The following is a 15,824-nucleotide window of genomic DNA, read 5'->3' on the forward strand; positions in this document are numbered from 1 at the left end:
CTTTTCATTCTCGTGTTCTCTGTCGCTAACAGTGAAAAGTTTTACAGGTTCAACAGTATTCACGTGGGTATGGCGTCTAATTATGCTAATAAAAATATAATTATACAGTAACAGTATTATTTATTGAGTTAGGGGTAGCTTTAAACAGATATCTAGATATTTTTAGGTTAGTTTAGCACCAATACCCATATAACCCATTTACGCTGAATCAGCAAGACTGAATACTTCAAAGCATTAGCGAGAAAAAGTGTATTTCATGACTTCGGGAGCAACAAAAGTTCGACGATTTACAGTAGAAAATTCTCTGATGGGCTGGAATGTAATTTCTTTAGATCCACGAATTGGAACGACATCATTATGGATATAGTCACCAATTGTATCCTGACCAACTGCACGACGCAAAACTATACGTGTCTGAGGATATTTAGATACGTTATACCTAGAGTTTGTAATGGTGTTGTATGATTCTGTGATCTGTGGATACCGAGTAATTGTGTTATTCAAAGTATTCTCAAAGCTTTCGTTTTTTCGCGAGATCTGACCATTATTTAAGCCAGATGCACCAGCTCCGTCTTTTCTAACAGTGCCAAGCATTTTATAAGGATCGGTGTAATCACATTGGGAAGTTGAGCATGCTCGATCCTTGTCGATGGAAGAGTCATCACTGGTTCCAATTTCAAAATGGCTAGCCTTTAAATACTTCATGTGTTCGTTGGAAACATGATTAACTGGCTTTTGAACAGTCAAGACTACTGGTTTTTCGTCATTGGGTTCTTCAATGATAAATGGGTGGTAACCTTTTACCACTGGACGAATTTTATGTGCTCCAGAAACGTATGCATTTTTGGCAGACTCTCCGCCCTGTTTATTTTCTGGTGGGCTATACTCGGTTTTTGACACCGATCTGTTGGTATTGGAGGTTTCGCTTGGATCAAATCCTAACAAAATTGATGATTTAGAATTAAGATGCTAATTAAAGTATAAATGGAACCAGTCATTTCTCTGTCTATAAATTATTCATTGTTCCACATCATAAACTTGGAGTCTTGATGAAACATACGCATTATATTAAGAGCAAGAAACGTACCTTTATAGAATCAATTTCAGTTTTTTTGCTTAAACCACCTCCATTGCTGATATGTGGGTTTTTATAGTCTGATTTATGAGAGCTAAGTCCAATACGACGGTTCTCAAAGTCCTCGACAATCACACATAGCTTAGATGCAGGTGGCGGAATGGTTAAACGCCTATGATTGCACACAATCTCATTGGCCTGATCAAAGGGTGATCCAAATGAGGCTTGATACTGCGACACTTGAAAGCTAGAGTCGTTATTTCCTAGCTAAATCATTTCAAAATTAACAAATAATTTTACAAAGCAATCTGTGTCAGTTGAACAATTCAAAAGTGTATTACAGTAAAATGCGTTGATTTCAAATCCTTGATAGATTGAGTGTTGTCGACTTTTAATGCCAATCGATCAAGAGCGTCATTGAGTTTAAAATCTAATATTAAATTTATTAGCATTTCAGCCCAGTACAGTTTGTATATTGGTAAAAATGCAAGTTACTCGAGCTCAGTTTAAGTTTTTGATATAATATGAATGTACCTTGACGTTGAATACTTTGCATCGGATCTAGTTTTAAATCAGGATTATCAAGAATGGTTGATCTGGATTTTTCTAGACTCTCGTATTCTGACAATGATGACTTTTCTCCTAATGGATGTTTTTTCATTGCCGTTGCTGTAACAGATTTCCAAATGGTTGGCTCATTCCCAAATGAAATATGGGTTACGCCCTTTTTAGTAGCCTGTGAATCCATCATAGACGGCCTTTCAAAACGATCATTTAGGGTGTTTTTATCCTGATTCTGTTTGATCAAATAGTTTAAATGTTTTAGTTTGTGAATTTTGACGTCATCTCATGCACCACACACTTTAAACCTTACATCTAAAGTGCCTTTAGACCTGCTCATGACAAGTTCGTTTTCATCTCTAAAGATTGGTGGGTACGACTTGTGATCGCCACTACCACTGTTATATTTTGGTTTATCAACAGCCTGTATTCATGGACATTAGTACAACGCTTTCAAAACGTATAGCCAATACATAAAGTTGTAAGAACAGATACCAGTATACCCACACTAAAATCTGATTGGCAATAATCCCGTTTGGTCACACTGCACGGCTTACCAAGACCATCACCACTCTCCAAAACAAAATGAGAGGCTCGTGTATATTGCATTACTATAATATCAAATTCAAAGTCAGCTATATTTTGCAACGAAGCTTATTTCGCGATAAATCTTGGTTTTGTTACAGCAGTCTCGAACATAATCCTACATTCTCTATTGTGAAGTTGATTATAAAGAGTTTCTTTAGAAAGCTTGGGAACATATTCAGCATGCGTAGTTCCTTGCCATTTTAGAGGTACTTCATCGGCATAATTGGTATGCAAGCTTCCATGTTCGCGAGAGGTACTATTTGCTATAGCTTGACCCAATTATATTTATAAAATGTAAAGAATATGCAATGGAATGTATGTAGTAGTTGAAATGTTAGTGTTGTAAAACAACCACGCAAGATGCCGTATCAAACCATTTTACTTACACATCACTTTACAAGGACTATACAGTTTGTGACGCATTTCAGCACGATGCTCCTCAGACAAATCCATTTTTGAAAGGTCTACATCATGCTTGTTCACTTTAAACGGATGATCCAAAAGATGCATCTGGAGCACTCTATGAGATCTAGCATTGGTAAGAGCAGGTTGTGCTTTCATTTGAAATTAAACTTTTCAGACAGTCGAGAATAATCAAGATTTTAGGCTCTAGCAAGAGTTGGCAGCTGCATCACGTGGAGTGATGGGCTCATTGAATGGATTCGAGCAAGTCGATAACAAGGCCATTCATCTGGCATCGAATGAAGCGATGTTGGCCAGATCTTCAATCTACTCCAGAATAAAATGTTGAAACTTTGAATTGTGGATTTTAACCCATTCAGCTTCATACAGTTGTCGTTGTTTGACAGACTTGATAAGATTGGATAGCAGTTTATTGCATATATCCAACATAGCTCATCTAAATACATGCGTACTTTATTATGGATACTTTCATGGTTCTCGCAAGTGCCAATCCTAGTCCACACCACCATGTTGCATACACCTCCACTGACCTGGTGGATAGCATGTTCATTGGGGCTTTTGTGGCTCGGTGCGCAGACATCAGCTACTAAATCGAATGCTAATAGTACTAATGCATATACTGGCGGTAGGAGCCCACTTGAAGGCCCATATGCCATGACCACCAAGCATCGCCATTCCCTCAGGTAATCAAGTATAATCGAGCTGGATGTAGTGGTTGGTTAGATTTGATTTTATTAACCAGTCAGATTTATGCATATGGTTTGTGATATAGGGCCAAGGCAAAAGAGATGTTTGAGCATGGTATTTTACTCTCCTGATTAGTCATGTTTTAAGCTGGAAATATAATCTAACTATTGCCATAGGTTTTGGTGGATATATGAAGTATGCTTTTCCAGCAGATGAATTGGATCCCATTAAATGTGTTGGAAATTTTCGTAATTCAAGACCGGATAGTGTGTATGTACATTTGATATTAGTCAGAGTGCAACTCGATACTGTCAGCACGCCTTACTCTTTTTTGATTGCTTAGAGAAATGTACGAGGTTTTGGGAAACTATTCATTGACTTTGATTGACAGTTTGGATGCGCTTGCAGTGAGTAGCATGCTGTAAATCTTGGTTTTTCAAATCCATTTCTAAACCTTTCAACTCTATTGCTAGATATTTGGCGATCGATTGGGATTTGAAAATGCAGTAAAATTGGTCATTGAAAACGTGTCGTTTGATCAAGACTGGACCATTCAAGTTTTTGAAGTAACTATTCGGGTACTTGGTGGATTGCTTTCTGCGCATATGTTGGCAACCGACAGTAAATATGGTTTCAAGATCAATTGGTATCACAATCAACTTCTTGATCTTGCGACTGATCTTGGTGACCGACTAATACCGACTTTTAAAACACCGACTGGGATTCCATACTCGAGAGTAAGTGCTTTAGCTTTTCTATTGATGCTACTCAGCTATACTTATTAAGCAGACTAATTGTTGTGGTTTTCTGACGTTAAACTATATAATTAGGTGAATCTAAAAAAAGGCGTTCTGCCTACTATAACTAACGAGACATGTACAGCAGGTGCTGGAACGTTGGTTCTGGAATTTGGAATACTAAGTCGGCTTACAGGAGATCCAAAATACGAAATTGCTGCTCGGCATGCTTTGGAAGCACTATGGGAGCGACGGTCTAAAATTAATCTTGTTGGAAATAATCTCAATGTTTTAAACGGCTCGGTACAAATATAACATGACAGTGACTTGTTTATGCCTTACTTTAAATTTTGTAACAAAATACCAACTAATTTTATTTAAAGTGGCAGGAAAACATTACTGGAATTGGTGCTGGTATTGATTCGTTTTTTGAGGTAACATATTTATAAATCGTAGTTGAATGACTGAAAAACCATGTATATTAACTTTTGTGTTGAATTTCAAAATAGTATATGCTCAAAGCGTACATTCTTTTTGAAGATTCAAATTATTTAAACATGTTTGAAGAGGCATATGCAGGAATTATGAAGTGGATTAAAGACGATACTGGATTCTATTACAAAAATGTGAATATGTACTCTGGAAAATTGGCAGTTACATGGATCGACTCTTTGTCAGCCTTTTTCCCTGGAGTACAGGTTCTTTCTGGCCATTTAAACGATGCCATAAAGCATCATTATTTGTACTATACAATTTGGAGAAAATACGGTGCTTTACCTGAGCGATTCAATATGAATTTGCGCGACATTGATATTGGGGTTTATCCCCTTCGACCAGAGTTGATTGAATCCACATATGCACTTTATCAAGTATGCTTGGTGTTGATTGAATTTTATTTTTAAAACTATAAGCCGTATATTCAAAGTCATGTATTCTGTTTATAAAAATAGGCAACAAAGGATCCATTTTATCTGCATGTTGGAGAAACAATTCTTGCAGATTTAAATATGACTACTCGCACACGATGCGGTTTTGCTTCATTGGAAAACATCCAAACAGCAGAATTATCTGGTCGTATGGAAAGCTTTTTTTTGAGCGAAACGCTAAAGTACCTGTATTTGCTATTTGACGAAGGTATTTATTTACAATTTATAATTATTGCTTTTGATTCAAAACTGGTTCAATGCTTATTTTTTACTATTTATCCGTATCATTAGAAAACTTTGTGAATGAACCAAACTCAAACTTTATATTTACCACAGGTAAACTTGTTTGTCACCTATTTTTGCCTAGTCTTATAAAGCATATTGTCGTAATGTAATTTGATCTTGCTTTGTTACATATAGAGGGACATTTTTTTCCATTATCAAATAACTTTCCTGTAAAGAAAGCCATCAAGCAAGTCGAAACACACAGTCGAATCTGTCCAACTATTCAAAAACTCAACATTTCTTTCCATAGAACGTCAACTCGTTTACCACCAATGTCCCATAACGACATTCTACTTTGTCATCACATGATTGGATATACTAATCCAGTCACCACAGATCCCTTTTGCTCACCACGAGGTGTACGATTGGCATCGTCTTCAAAAACCGTCAACTCAAAATATGCACCAGATAACGTGGAAATTATGTATGAGCTTTTGTCTCGTTTCAGTATTTTCAACTATACAAGCTCTTTACTATACTTTGATTTTTGGTATAAGTGATGAATGCACTTTATGCATTTTCTGAATCTAAATAATACCAAATACACATGTTTTCTTTTTCACGAAGCGCAACTGATTTATTTTGTTGATTTATATTACAAATAATTTAAACTTTTTAATGTGGTTACAGCATATCGGTGCGGCCCAATTCTCTTACTCAAACACCAAAATTTGCCAAGGTATGTCAATTCATTGTATTGGACTCGAGTATTAAAGTTGCATCATTCCACCACAGAGAAAATCCATCAAAATTTGTTTGTCCGTGCTTTGGGAGTCATGAGTTGATGCTTGTAAACATCTGATTCGTATATTAAACAGTATCTAATGCTTTACACCAACCAAATATTGCTCATCGTGGCATGATTGAAACCATAGACATTTTCTGGAGTGGTAGCAAACTCACTTATGGGAGTCAAAGTCACACTGTCGCTCACTAAAAGTAGAACCTACCGCATCATTAAGTTAAACGATGATTTGGAAATAGGCCCAGCACACTCAGTTCGTGTTCCTTCTACAGGTCTTCCATACGATTTCCCACATGAAAAGACCGACTCAAACACAGCGCATGACCCTCTTTCTCCACGTCTGCGTGCCATTCTGACCCTTCCAAGTGGCTCTGACTCGAACAATATTCTATTCATGATTCCAGCCCTTTTTGGTCCTGAAATATCTCATGGCGATGTTTTCAAACTAAATCTTGTTCCACTGCTTTCTGAACAAATGCACATTAAATACGCATCTAGACAACGGAGATTATCATGGTGGAATTCATATATCAAGCTGGATCATATCGAAAGAGCGTGTAAGCCACTCATGCCCAATCAGCAGTTATATATCACAGGGAAAATAGTTCTCGTGATGCGCGGAAAATGCAGTTTTGATGTCAAGGTGTATCATTTGCAACTCGCAGGTGTTTTGGGCGTTATTGTGATCTCTGAAACAGATAGTTTGGTGAGAATGATGCCATCAGGACATTTGAAGCAAGTCAATGGCAAAAGTTCGATTACAATTCCTTCGTTTTTAGCATCAAGATCATTTGGGCTGTTGGTGTTGGAAGAGCTGTTTGCGCATGCCGGCGCATCAAATCCAAATATTGATCCGACATTGCCAGCGTATGAAATTCCTGTCACAGTGGGGATTGTCGACGCTGATATTGCCGATGCAAGTACAACGGGTTCTAATGCCATGCAGATTTATGGATTGTTGATTGAGAATTTGCATGTTGTTGAACTTCGGAGACGGATAGAAGTTTAGGTCGGGTATGGCTGTTTTTGAAATGAAATACTTGACATTTGTGATTTAATTGGCATGCTGTGATTTCCAAACCATCTAAATCATACTATAAATATATAGGTCTAAATGCACAATAGATCTTTGCAACACTGACTGATTAGTTTAAAATTGTGATCCTTTCTGCCTTGAAACAAATACATTATTTCGACAATCAAATATTTGTTTAATCCTTTAATAAGCCATCAAATATATCCAATCGCACACCTAAAAGTAATCAATAAAAGAAGGCAAAAAACTAGTATTGGAACACAGAGATAGTTGGAGCATCAAGGCAGTCTTTTCCTTTGAGAAACTCAATCTCTACACAAAATACATATTGAACAGTATTTCCTTTACAGAGCTTAATAAGATCGCCAGCGCCTTTAGCACTGCCACCGGTAGCGATAAGATCGTCAATCACCACAACATTTTGGCCGGGCTTAATGGCAGTTTTGCTGATCTCAAAATAATCCTAAAACAATCCAATTTTCATGTTAGCAAGATCTTAAACAAGATCGTAGCAATGAAATCAATGCAACTCACAGTTCCATATTCTTTAACGTATGCAACTTTATGGCAGGGAGGAGGAAGTTTTCCAGCCTTGCGAACAGGAACAAATGCAGCACCAAGCTTGTTTGCAACCCATGGGCCAAGTAAAAATCCTCGAGAGTCCAGACCTAATGTGCATTTAAAATGTATAAGCATAGTCGATGAGTTTGAAATCATTTTAAACTTGATTGAACCACAGCATTAAAACGAATGTTTAAGCAACTTACCAACAACAACATCCACCTTGGAAGGGGTTGAGGAGCTGATTTTTTGAACAATGTGGTTCACTAAAGTCTGATTTCAACAGAATTAACTCGGCGGTAAAAATTAGTATATAAACAATTGTTGATTCAATGATTGGAGTGCGTTGAAAAAATACCAATACAAACCTCGGTAGCCTTGGGATCCTCAAAAATGGGGAAGATATCTATTGATGGCATGTTAGAACCTTCATTATTGATTTATTACAATTGTATTCACGTAGAATAAAACACAATCGGTGATTGGCATGAAAACAACAACTGCATTGCTGATATGCATTCTTTGTTTTCTTGAGCTAGAGCGCGAACATATCCAAAATTTTAAGGATACGACAAAGAGTTGTAGAGTTGGATTGGTAGCAGTAGGTCAAATATATGTATTGCAATAGATGAGTTTGGGTCCAAACTTGACGATCGTGCAATGCATAATTATCCAAGAAAGGAAAAGGGAGGTCAAAAAAAGAATATCCGATCAAAACTATAGTTTGATTGTGAGCATCATATGATGGGCATTGTGTTTATTGGATTGGACAGTCAGCTTTTAATGGAAACGCAGCAAATATCTAATCATTGTATATCTCAAAGCAAGAGGCAGTGACTGCAAGATAAATGCAAGCTCCATTTTACATGAGTGCGGCTGTAAACGGTTTAATTGTAGCAAGGATAACAGCACAAGTAGAATAGAAAACTGAATATGATACCAATACCCATATAAAAACCTACCTTGAAACAAGATTCCCTCTTTTGGAAAGTCGGGAGTAGAACGGATCATAGCTTTGAGGTGTGTGATATCAGACATGATGAATTCGGATAATTGAAGGTTAGGGTTAAGATGGAATGAATTCAAATTCAGTGCTTGAATCATCAAATCAAAGCCGTATTCACGTAAGATAGACCATATCTTGCAGTGATTGACTATGAAATAAACAATAGTTTAGTATGTGTTGTTTTTCCAGTACATATTGACTTGGATAGACGTCCTCAACTCGTTGGTGTCTGGAATTGATTGACACAACCTCATTCTTTACTATACTCGAGTCATTTATGCTGGGTTAAAAATCGACAATATAGAGTAGTGTAATGTAGCTCCAATCTGCGCGCCGTTTGTTGAATGCTTGGTAAACCATATCTGATCAAATAGCTGTTTTGTGGAATGGAATACTGTCTAGAATAACATGCGTGTTTTGGAATGTTGCATGTCATTGTTTAGAAAGTCTTGACAACTTGATCAGTTTTTAAACACACCGACCATCATAGGATACACAACCAAACTATAGTTTTAAACTGGTGTGTTACACCCTGCATTTTTGAGTTTATGGAATCATACATTGTGCGATCATCAGATTCATACATTGCAATCCAACATTTGTTTGGATAGTGTCAATAAAATTCTGAACATATTCATTGTTGCCAATCTGTCCGACTCAAGAGTTGGTTTTTGTACGTAATATTATCATCAAGATCACTGACATTGTTGACTGGTATTTGCGTTTGGAACGTCTCGTCATTCAAGTGTTGACCACAGGGTTGTTAAACCATCAATCAATCATTTGATGACAATCTATTATAAAAGATAGATATTTATACGTAAAAGGACATATTTGGATGATGAACCAGCATAAACTGTTTGTGAACAATGGTTTCAAGAATACAATCTTGTTCAATAAATTGGCACTAATTCAACATGAGACTGTTTATTATGCATTTTAGCCTTTTTGATGCTCCCTTATGTGGATACAGCACATCACCAAGTCGTTAAAGCTATATGCTTACAAAACGACCGTTGATAGAAGACGGCTGCTAAGCATGAATGATTTATGCATCTATCTATTATGGCACAAGCCAGCGCAGCACTGTAGAAACAGTATCAAGCGTTTGTGACATGGTGCTAGAATAGGGAGGACCAATTAAAAGGATTGCTGAAAATAGTCTGGATGGATAAACTGAAGGGCGACTAAAGGTATTGAAAATACATATTTTGAACAATAGCGTTCCATCAACTTAATACCAGCTGCATCATCGATTGCGAGTTATACAAACTGACTGATCATACCTCGCATTCCATAATTCCTCAAATGATTGTTTTTTTGGTAGCAGTTTTAGCTGCTGCATCTTGCATCAATGCTCAGATTCCTACAGAACAACCTGCTTTTGTTGAACATGCTTGGTCCAAGTATAGACTCATCAACCTTTATCGCGATGCTGGATTGTTTACCTTTTTCCCATATACTCTTGAACAGCGAAATGTTCTAGTGTCAAATGCCGAAAATGTATTCAAGGCAAGTTGTCATTTCCATCACAATCTGATACCATAACCAACACAATATATTGCAGCATATTATTAACTAACCAATATATTACAATCGAATTCCAATGATTCAACATGTCCAGGCATGGGTCAATTTTGAATCAAAAATGAAACATCATGGCCAAGAGGCAAATCCGTATCCTGCTCTCGAGCATATCCGAAACAATATCGAAACCCTTACTGATGAACAGATCCAGCTTGGGTTACTGGATGCATTCACTCGAACTCGCGATGCACATACTTTCATGAAATTAGCTGGTCCGTATAGTTGCTTTTTCGTTACCACGGGAATCTTTTTTCAATTTATTGATGGTCCAGGAGATATGATCCAAGACCCAACAATCGTCATCGCCCGACCCGTAGATGATGAAATATTTGACCTACTACGTAATACTGCTTATAGTCGAATTAGAGTTGGAGATCAACTTCTTAGCATTAACGGCCTCACTTTTTACCAGTGGAAAGAAAAGCACCGAAATGTCATTGGTGGGTCTACCGAGTCTCATAGTCAGCGTCTAGCATTAGAATACTTGACCTTCAGATATGGGTATCGTACCCCACTTCCTAGTGAAGACTCTATCAAGCTTAAACTCAAATCTCGTAACGGTATCATATACGAAGTTGATGCGCTACACATGTCTAAGCATCGATATAGCTGCTGGAAGTACTCCAGTAAACTTTACAAACATTTGACAGGCGTGGTTCTCAGTATACCTCTAAAAAATACAGTTGCTGTGAGAGCCAATAGTCATGCCTTGTCAACTACAACAGTCGATGATCTTACCACAAGTTCCCAATCTACCAAGTCATTGGTCACTCCTCGCCATATTCGAAAACGGGATCAAATCAGTCAATATCAAGACACAGGACGATTGTCAAAACGTGATTTACGGATTTCATTTTATCAAACGAGTATACTCGAACTATCTTGGACAATTTGGAGACCCAACGATCAAAACATGGGAATAATCAGACTGGCATCGTTCAGGTGCACGTCCCGCACAACAAACACGCAAAATACTCTTGAAGCCATTCTTGAAGTGGAAAGACTATTGAAGACAGTGCTCAAAGACACCAATTCTATTTTGATCGATGTTCGTGAAGGTGCTGGTGGATGTCCAATTTTTGCAAATGTCATTCTACAGTTTTTCAAGAGTGATATTGAGCCACTAAAAGTGAAATATCTCATAAACAAGGTCACATCCAATATGTTTTCAAATTCACACGAGGGATTGGAAACGTCTTGTGATGCTTGGTCCAAAACACCAGCTGGGAGCAAGTATTCAGTATTGCATTATATTGTAGATCCAAAGGAATTAGGAACTTACAATCCGATTTATGATAAACCAATGGGTGTATTTACCAATGGTAATTGCGTTTCTGCATGTGAAGTCATGACAGAATCCGTGCAGTCATTTGGAATCGGAACAGTGTTTGGTGAGGATGTCACAACGGCAGGTGCTGGTGCAAACGTTTGGGATCTAGATCCAGAACTTATCTTTTATGATCCGACAGACTTTAAACCAATGCCATTCAAAAAAGAGTTGACATCTGATACCAAGGAAATATTTTACAACAAAATGGCTGTAGGTCATCGGGCATTTGTCCGTAATGTCAATCATAAAGAACATCCGATTGAAGATATTGGCATCGTATCTGACGTTGTAATTCGACCACGGTTGGAAGATATTCTTTCTGGCGGAACGATTAATTCGCAGTACGATTTTATTGGTAATTATTTGATTAAAGCTGACAAAAGACCAGCCAAAACATTTTGAAATTTTTGGAATTCTGTAATAAAGCAGTTGACTACTATAAATCGACGAGTTTACGTCACTTCAACTATTCACTGCCGTATTCACGTAAAATAGACCATATCTTGCAGTGATCGACTATGAAATAAACAATAGTTTAGTATGTGTTGTTTTTCCAGTACATATTGACTTGGATAGACGTCCTCAACTCGTTGGTGTCTGGAATTGATTGACACAACCTCATTCTTTACTATACTCGAGTCATTTATGCTGGGTTAAAAATCGACAATATAGAGTAGTGTAGTGTAGCTCCAATCTGCGCGCCGTTTGTTGAATGGTTGGTAAACCATATCTGATCAAATAGTTGTTTTGTGGAATGGAATACTGTCTAGAATAATATGCGTGTTTTGGAATGTTGCATGTCATTGTTTAGAAAGTCTTGACAACTTGATCAGTTTTTAAACACACCGACCATCATAGGATACACAACCAAACTATAGTTTTAAACTGGTGTGTTACACCTTGCATTTTTGAGTTTATGGAATCATACATTGTGCGATCATCAGATTCATACATTGCAATCCAACATTTGTTTGGATAGTGTCAATAAAATTCTGAACATATTCATTGTTGCCAATCTGTCCGACTCAAGAGTTGGTTTTTGTACGTAATATTATCATCAAGATCACTGACATTGTTGACTGGTATTTGTGTTTGAAACGTCTCGTCATTCAAGTGTTGATGACCACAGGGTTGTTAAACCATCAATCAATCATTTGATGACAATCTATTATAAAAGATAGATATTTATACGTAAAAGGACATATTTGGATGATGAACCAGCATAAACTGTTTGTGAACAATGGTTTCAAGAATACAATCTTGTTCAATAAATTGGCAATAATTCAACATGAGACTGTTTATTATGCATTTTAGCCTTTTTGATGCTCCCTTATGTGGATACAGCACATCACCAAGTCGTTGAAGCTATATGCTTACAAAACGACAGTTGTTAAGGGACGGCTGCTAAGCATGAATGATTTATGCATCTATCTATTATGGCACAAGTTAGCGTGGCACTATAGAAACAGTATCAAGCGTTTGTGACATGGTGCTAGAATAGGGAGGACCAATTAAAAGGATTGCTGAAAATAGTCTGGATGAAAAGGATGGATAAGCTGAAGGGCGACTAAAGATATTGAAAATACATATTTTGAACAATAGCGTTCCATCAACTTAATACCAGCTGCATCGATTGCGAGTTATACAAACTGACTGATCATACCTCGCATTCCATAATTCCTCAAATGATTATTTTTTTGGTAGCAGTTTTAGCTGCTGCATCTTGCATCAATGCTCAGATTCCTACAGAACAACCTGCTTTTGTTGAACATGCTTGGTCCAAGTATAGACTCATCAACCTTTATCGCGATGCTGGATTGTTTACCTTTTTCCCATATACTCTTGAGCAGCGAAATGTTCTAGTGTCAAATGCCGAAAATGTATTCAAGGCAAGTTGTCATTTCCATCACAATCTGATACCATAACCAACACAATATATCGCAGCATATTATTAACTAACCAATATATTACAATCGAATTCCAATGATTCAACATGTCCAGGCATGGGTCAATTTTGAATCAAAAATGAAACATCATGGCCAAGAGGCAAATCCATATCCTGCTCTCGAGCATATCCGAAACAATATCGAAACCCTTACTGATGAACAGATCCAGCTTGGGTTACTGGATGCATTCACTCGAACTCGCGACGCACATACTTTCATGAAATTAGCTGGTCCGTATAGTTGTTTTTTCGTTACCACGGGAATCTTTTTTCAATTTATTGATGGTCCAGGCGATATGATCCAAGACCCAACAATCGTCATCGCCCGACCCGTAGATGATGAAATATTTGACCTACTACGTAATACTGCTTATAGCCAAATTAGAGTTGGAGATCAACTTGTCAGTATTAACGGCCTCACTTTTTACCAGTGGAAAGAAAAGCACCGAAATGTCATTGGTGGGTCTACCGAGTCTCATAGTCAGCGTCTAGCATTAGAATACTTGACCTTCAGATATGGGTATCGTACCCCACTTCCTAGTGAAGACTCTATCAAGCTTAAACTCAAATCTCGTAACGGTATCATATACGAAGTTGATGCACTACACATGTCTAAGCATCGATATAGCTGCTGGAAGTACTCTAGTAAACTTTACAAACATTTGACAGGCGTGGTTCTCAGTATACCTCTAAAAAATACAGTTGCTGTAAAATCCAATAGTCATGCCTTGTCAACTACAACAGTCGATGATCGTACCACAAGTTCCCAATCTACCACGTCATTGGTCACTCCTCGCCATATTCGAAAGCGGGATCAAAACAGTCAATATCAAGACACAGGACGATTGTCAAAACGTGATTTACGGATTTCATTTTATCAAACGAGTATACTCGAACTATCTTGGACAATTTGGAGACCCAACGATCAAAACATGGGAATAATCAGACTGGCATCGTTCAGCTGCACATCCCGCACAACAAACACGCAAAATACTCTTGAAGCCATTCTTGAAGTGACAAGACTATTGAAGACAGTGCTCAAAAACACCAATTCTATTTTGATCGATGTTCGTGAAGGTGGTGGTGGATGTCCAATTTTTGCAAATGCCATTCCACAGCTATTCAAGAGCAAGCTTGAACCATTTCAAGTGAAATATCTCATAAACAAGGTCACATCCAATATGTTTGCAAATTCACCCAAGGGATTGGAAACGTCTTGTGATGCTTGGTCCAAAACACCAGCTGGGAGCAAGTATTCAGTATTGCATTATATTGTAGATCCAAAGGAATTAGGAACTTACAATCCGATCTATGATAAACCAATGGGTGTATTTACCAATGGTAATTGCGTTTCTGCATGTGAAGTCATGACAGAATCCGTGCAGTCATTTGGAATCGGAACAGTGTTTGGTGAAGATGTCACAACGGCAGGTGCTGGTGCAAACGTTTGGGATCTAGATCCAGAACTTATCTTTTATGATCCGACAGACTTTAAACCAATGCCATTCAAAAAAGAGTTGACATCTGATACCAAGGAAATATTTTACAACAAAATGGCTGTAGGTCATCGGGCATTTGTCCGTAATGTCAATCATAAAGAACATCCGATTGAAGATATTGGCATCGTATCTAATGTTGTAATTCGACCACGGTTGGAAGATATTCTTTCTGGCGGAACGATTAATTCGCAGTACAATTATATTGGTAATTATTTGATTAAAGCTGACAAAAGACCAGCCAAAACATTTTGAAATCTTTGGGAATTCTGTAATAAAGCAGTTGACTACTATAAATCGACGAGTTTACGTTACTTCAACTATTCACTGCCGTATTCACGTAAAATAGACCATATCTTGCAGTGATTGACTCTTTGAAATAAACAATAGTTTAGTATGTGTTGTTTTTCCAGTACATATTGACTTGGATAGACGTCCTCAACTCGTTGGTGTCTGGAATTGATTGACACACAACCTCATTCTTTACTATACTCGAGTCATTTATGCTGGGTTAAAAATCGACAATATAGAGTAGTGTAATGTAGCTCCAATCTGCGCGCCGTTTGTTGAATGGTTGGTAAACCATATCTGATCAAATAGTTGTTTTGTGGAATGGAATACTGTCTAGAATAATATGCGTGTTTTGGAATGTTGCATGTCATTGTTTAGAAAGTCTTGACAACTTGATCAGTTTTTAAACACACCGACCATTATAGGATACACAACCAAACTATAGTTTTAAACTGGTGTGTTACACCCTGCATTTTTGAGTTTATGGAATCATACATTGTGCGATCATCAGATTCATACATTGTAATCCAACATTTGTTTGGATA

At 37.4% G+C, this 15,824-nt stretch overlaps 5 protein-coding genes across 5 annotated transcripts; 3 read left to right on the forward strand and 2 right to left on the reverse strand.

Annotated features, from left to right (window-relative positions):
* Positions 1-234: 234 nt before the first annotated feature.
* BATDEDRAFT_35253 (uncharacterized protein) lies at positions 235-2,802 on the reverse strand (the record flags this gene model as incomplete). The annotated part of the gene is made up of 8 exons (XM_006679492.1): positions 2,611-2,802; positions 2,344-2,493; positions 2,144-2,247; positions 1,950-2,060; positions 1,610-1,871; positions 1,417-1,505; positions 1,088-1,342; positions 235-969 (listed from the first exon to the last, which is right to left on the reverse strand). The coding sequence occupies exons 1-8, from the start codon at positions 2,783-2,785 to the stop codon at positions 235-237; spliced, it is 1,881 nt and encodes a 626-aa protein (XP_006679555.1). The 5' UTR covers positions 2,786-2,802.
* A 707-nt stretch (positions 2,803-3,509) lies between these two features.
* BATDEDRAFT_1486 (uncharacterized protein) lies at positions 3,510-5,201 on the forward strand (the record flags this gene model as incomplete). The annotated part of the gene is made up of 7 exons (XM_006679265.1): positions 3,510-3,582; positions 3,680-3,741; positions 3,808-4,071; positions 4,165-4,374; positions 4,455-4,505; positions 4,581-4,940; positions 5,022-5,201. Coding segments are annotated over 7 exons (1,200 nt in total), but the record flags the coding sequence as incomplete, so codon positions are not given.
* A 2,109-nt stretch (positions 5,202-7,310) lies between these two features.
* BATDEDRAFT_25461 (uncharacterized protein) lies at positions 7,311-8,662 on the reverse strand (the record flags this gene model as incomplete). The annotated part of the gene is made up of 5 exons (XM_006679394.1): positions 7,311-7,526; positions 7,598-7,731; positions 7,831-7,897; positions 7,993-8,030; positions 8,587-8,662. 5 exons carry the CDS (start codon positions 8,660-8,662, stop codon positions 7,311-7,313), a joined length of 531 nt encoding a protein of 176 aa, XP_006679457.1.
* A 1,276-nt stretch (positions 8,663-9,938) lies between these two features.
* On the forward strand, positions 9,939-11,949 carry BATDEDRAFT_25462 (uncharacterized protein; the record flags this gene model as incomplete). Its single annotated transcript, XM_006679395.1, has 2 exons — positions 9,939-10,133; positions 10,255-11,949. 2 exons carry the CDS (start codon positions 9,939-9,941, stop codon positions 11,947-11,949), a joined length of 1,890 nt encoding a protein of 629 aa, XP_006679458.1.
* Positions 11,950-13,232: 1,283 nt separating this feature from the next.
* BATDEDRAFT_25463 (uncharacterized protein) lies at positions 13,233-15,243 on the forward strand (the record flags this gene model as incomplete). The annotated part of the gene is made up of 2 exons (XM_006679396.1): positions 13,233-13,427; positions 13,549-15,243. The coding sequence occupies 2 exons, from the start codon at positions 13,233-13,235 to the stop codon at positions 15,241-15,243; spliced, it is 1,890 nt and encodes a 629-aa protein (XP_006679459.1).
* Positions 15,244-15,824: the final 581 nt, after the last annotated feature.

This window comes from Batrachochytrium dendrobatidis (assembly GCF_000203795.2).
Source record: "Batrachochytrium dendrobatidis JAM81 unplaced genomic scaffold BATDEscaffold_7, whole genome shotgun sequence".
NCBI classification, from domain to species: Eukaryota; Fungi; Chytridiomycota; class Chytridiomycetes; order Rhizophydiales; genus Batrachochytrium; species Batrachochytrium dendrobatidis.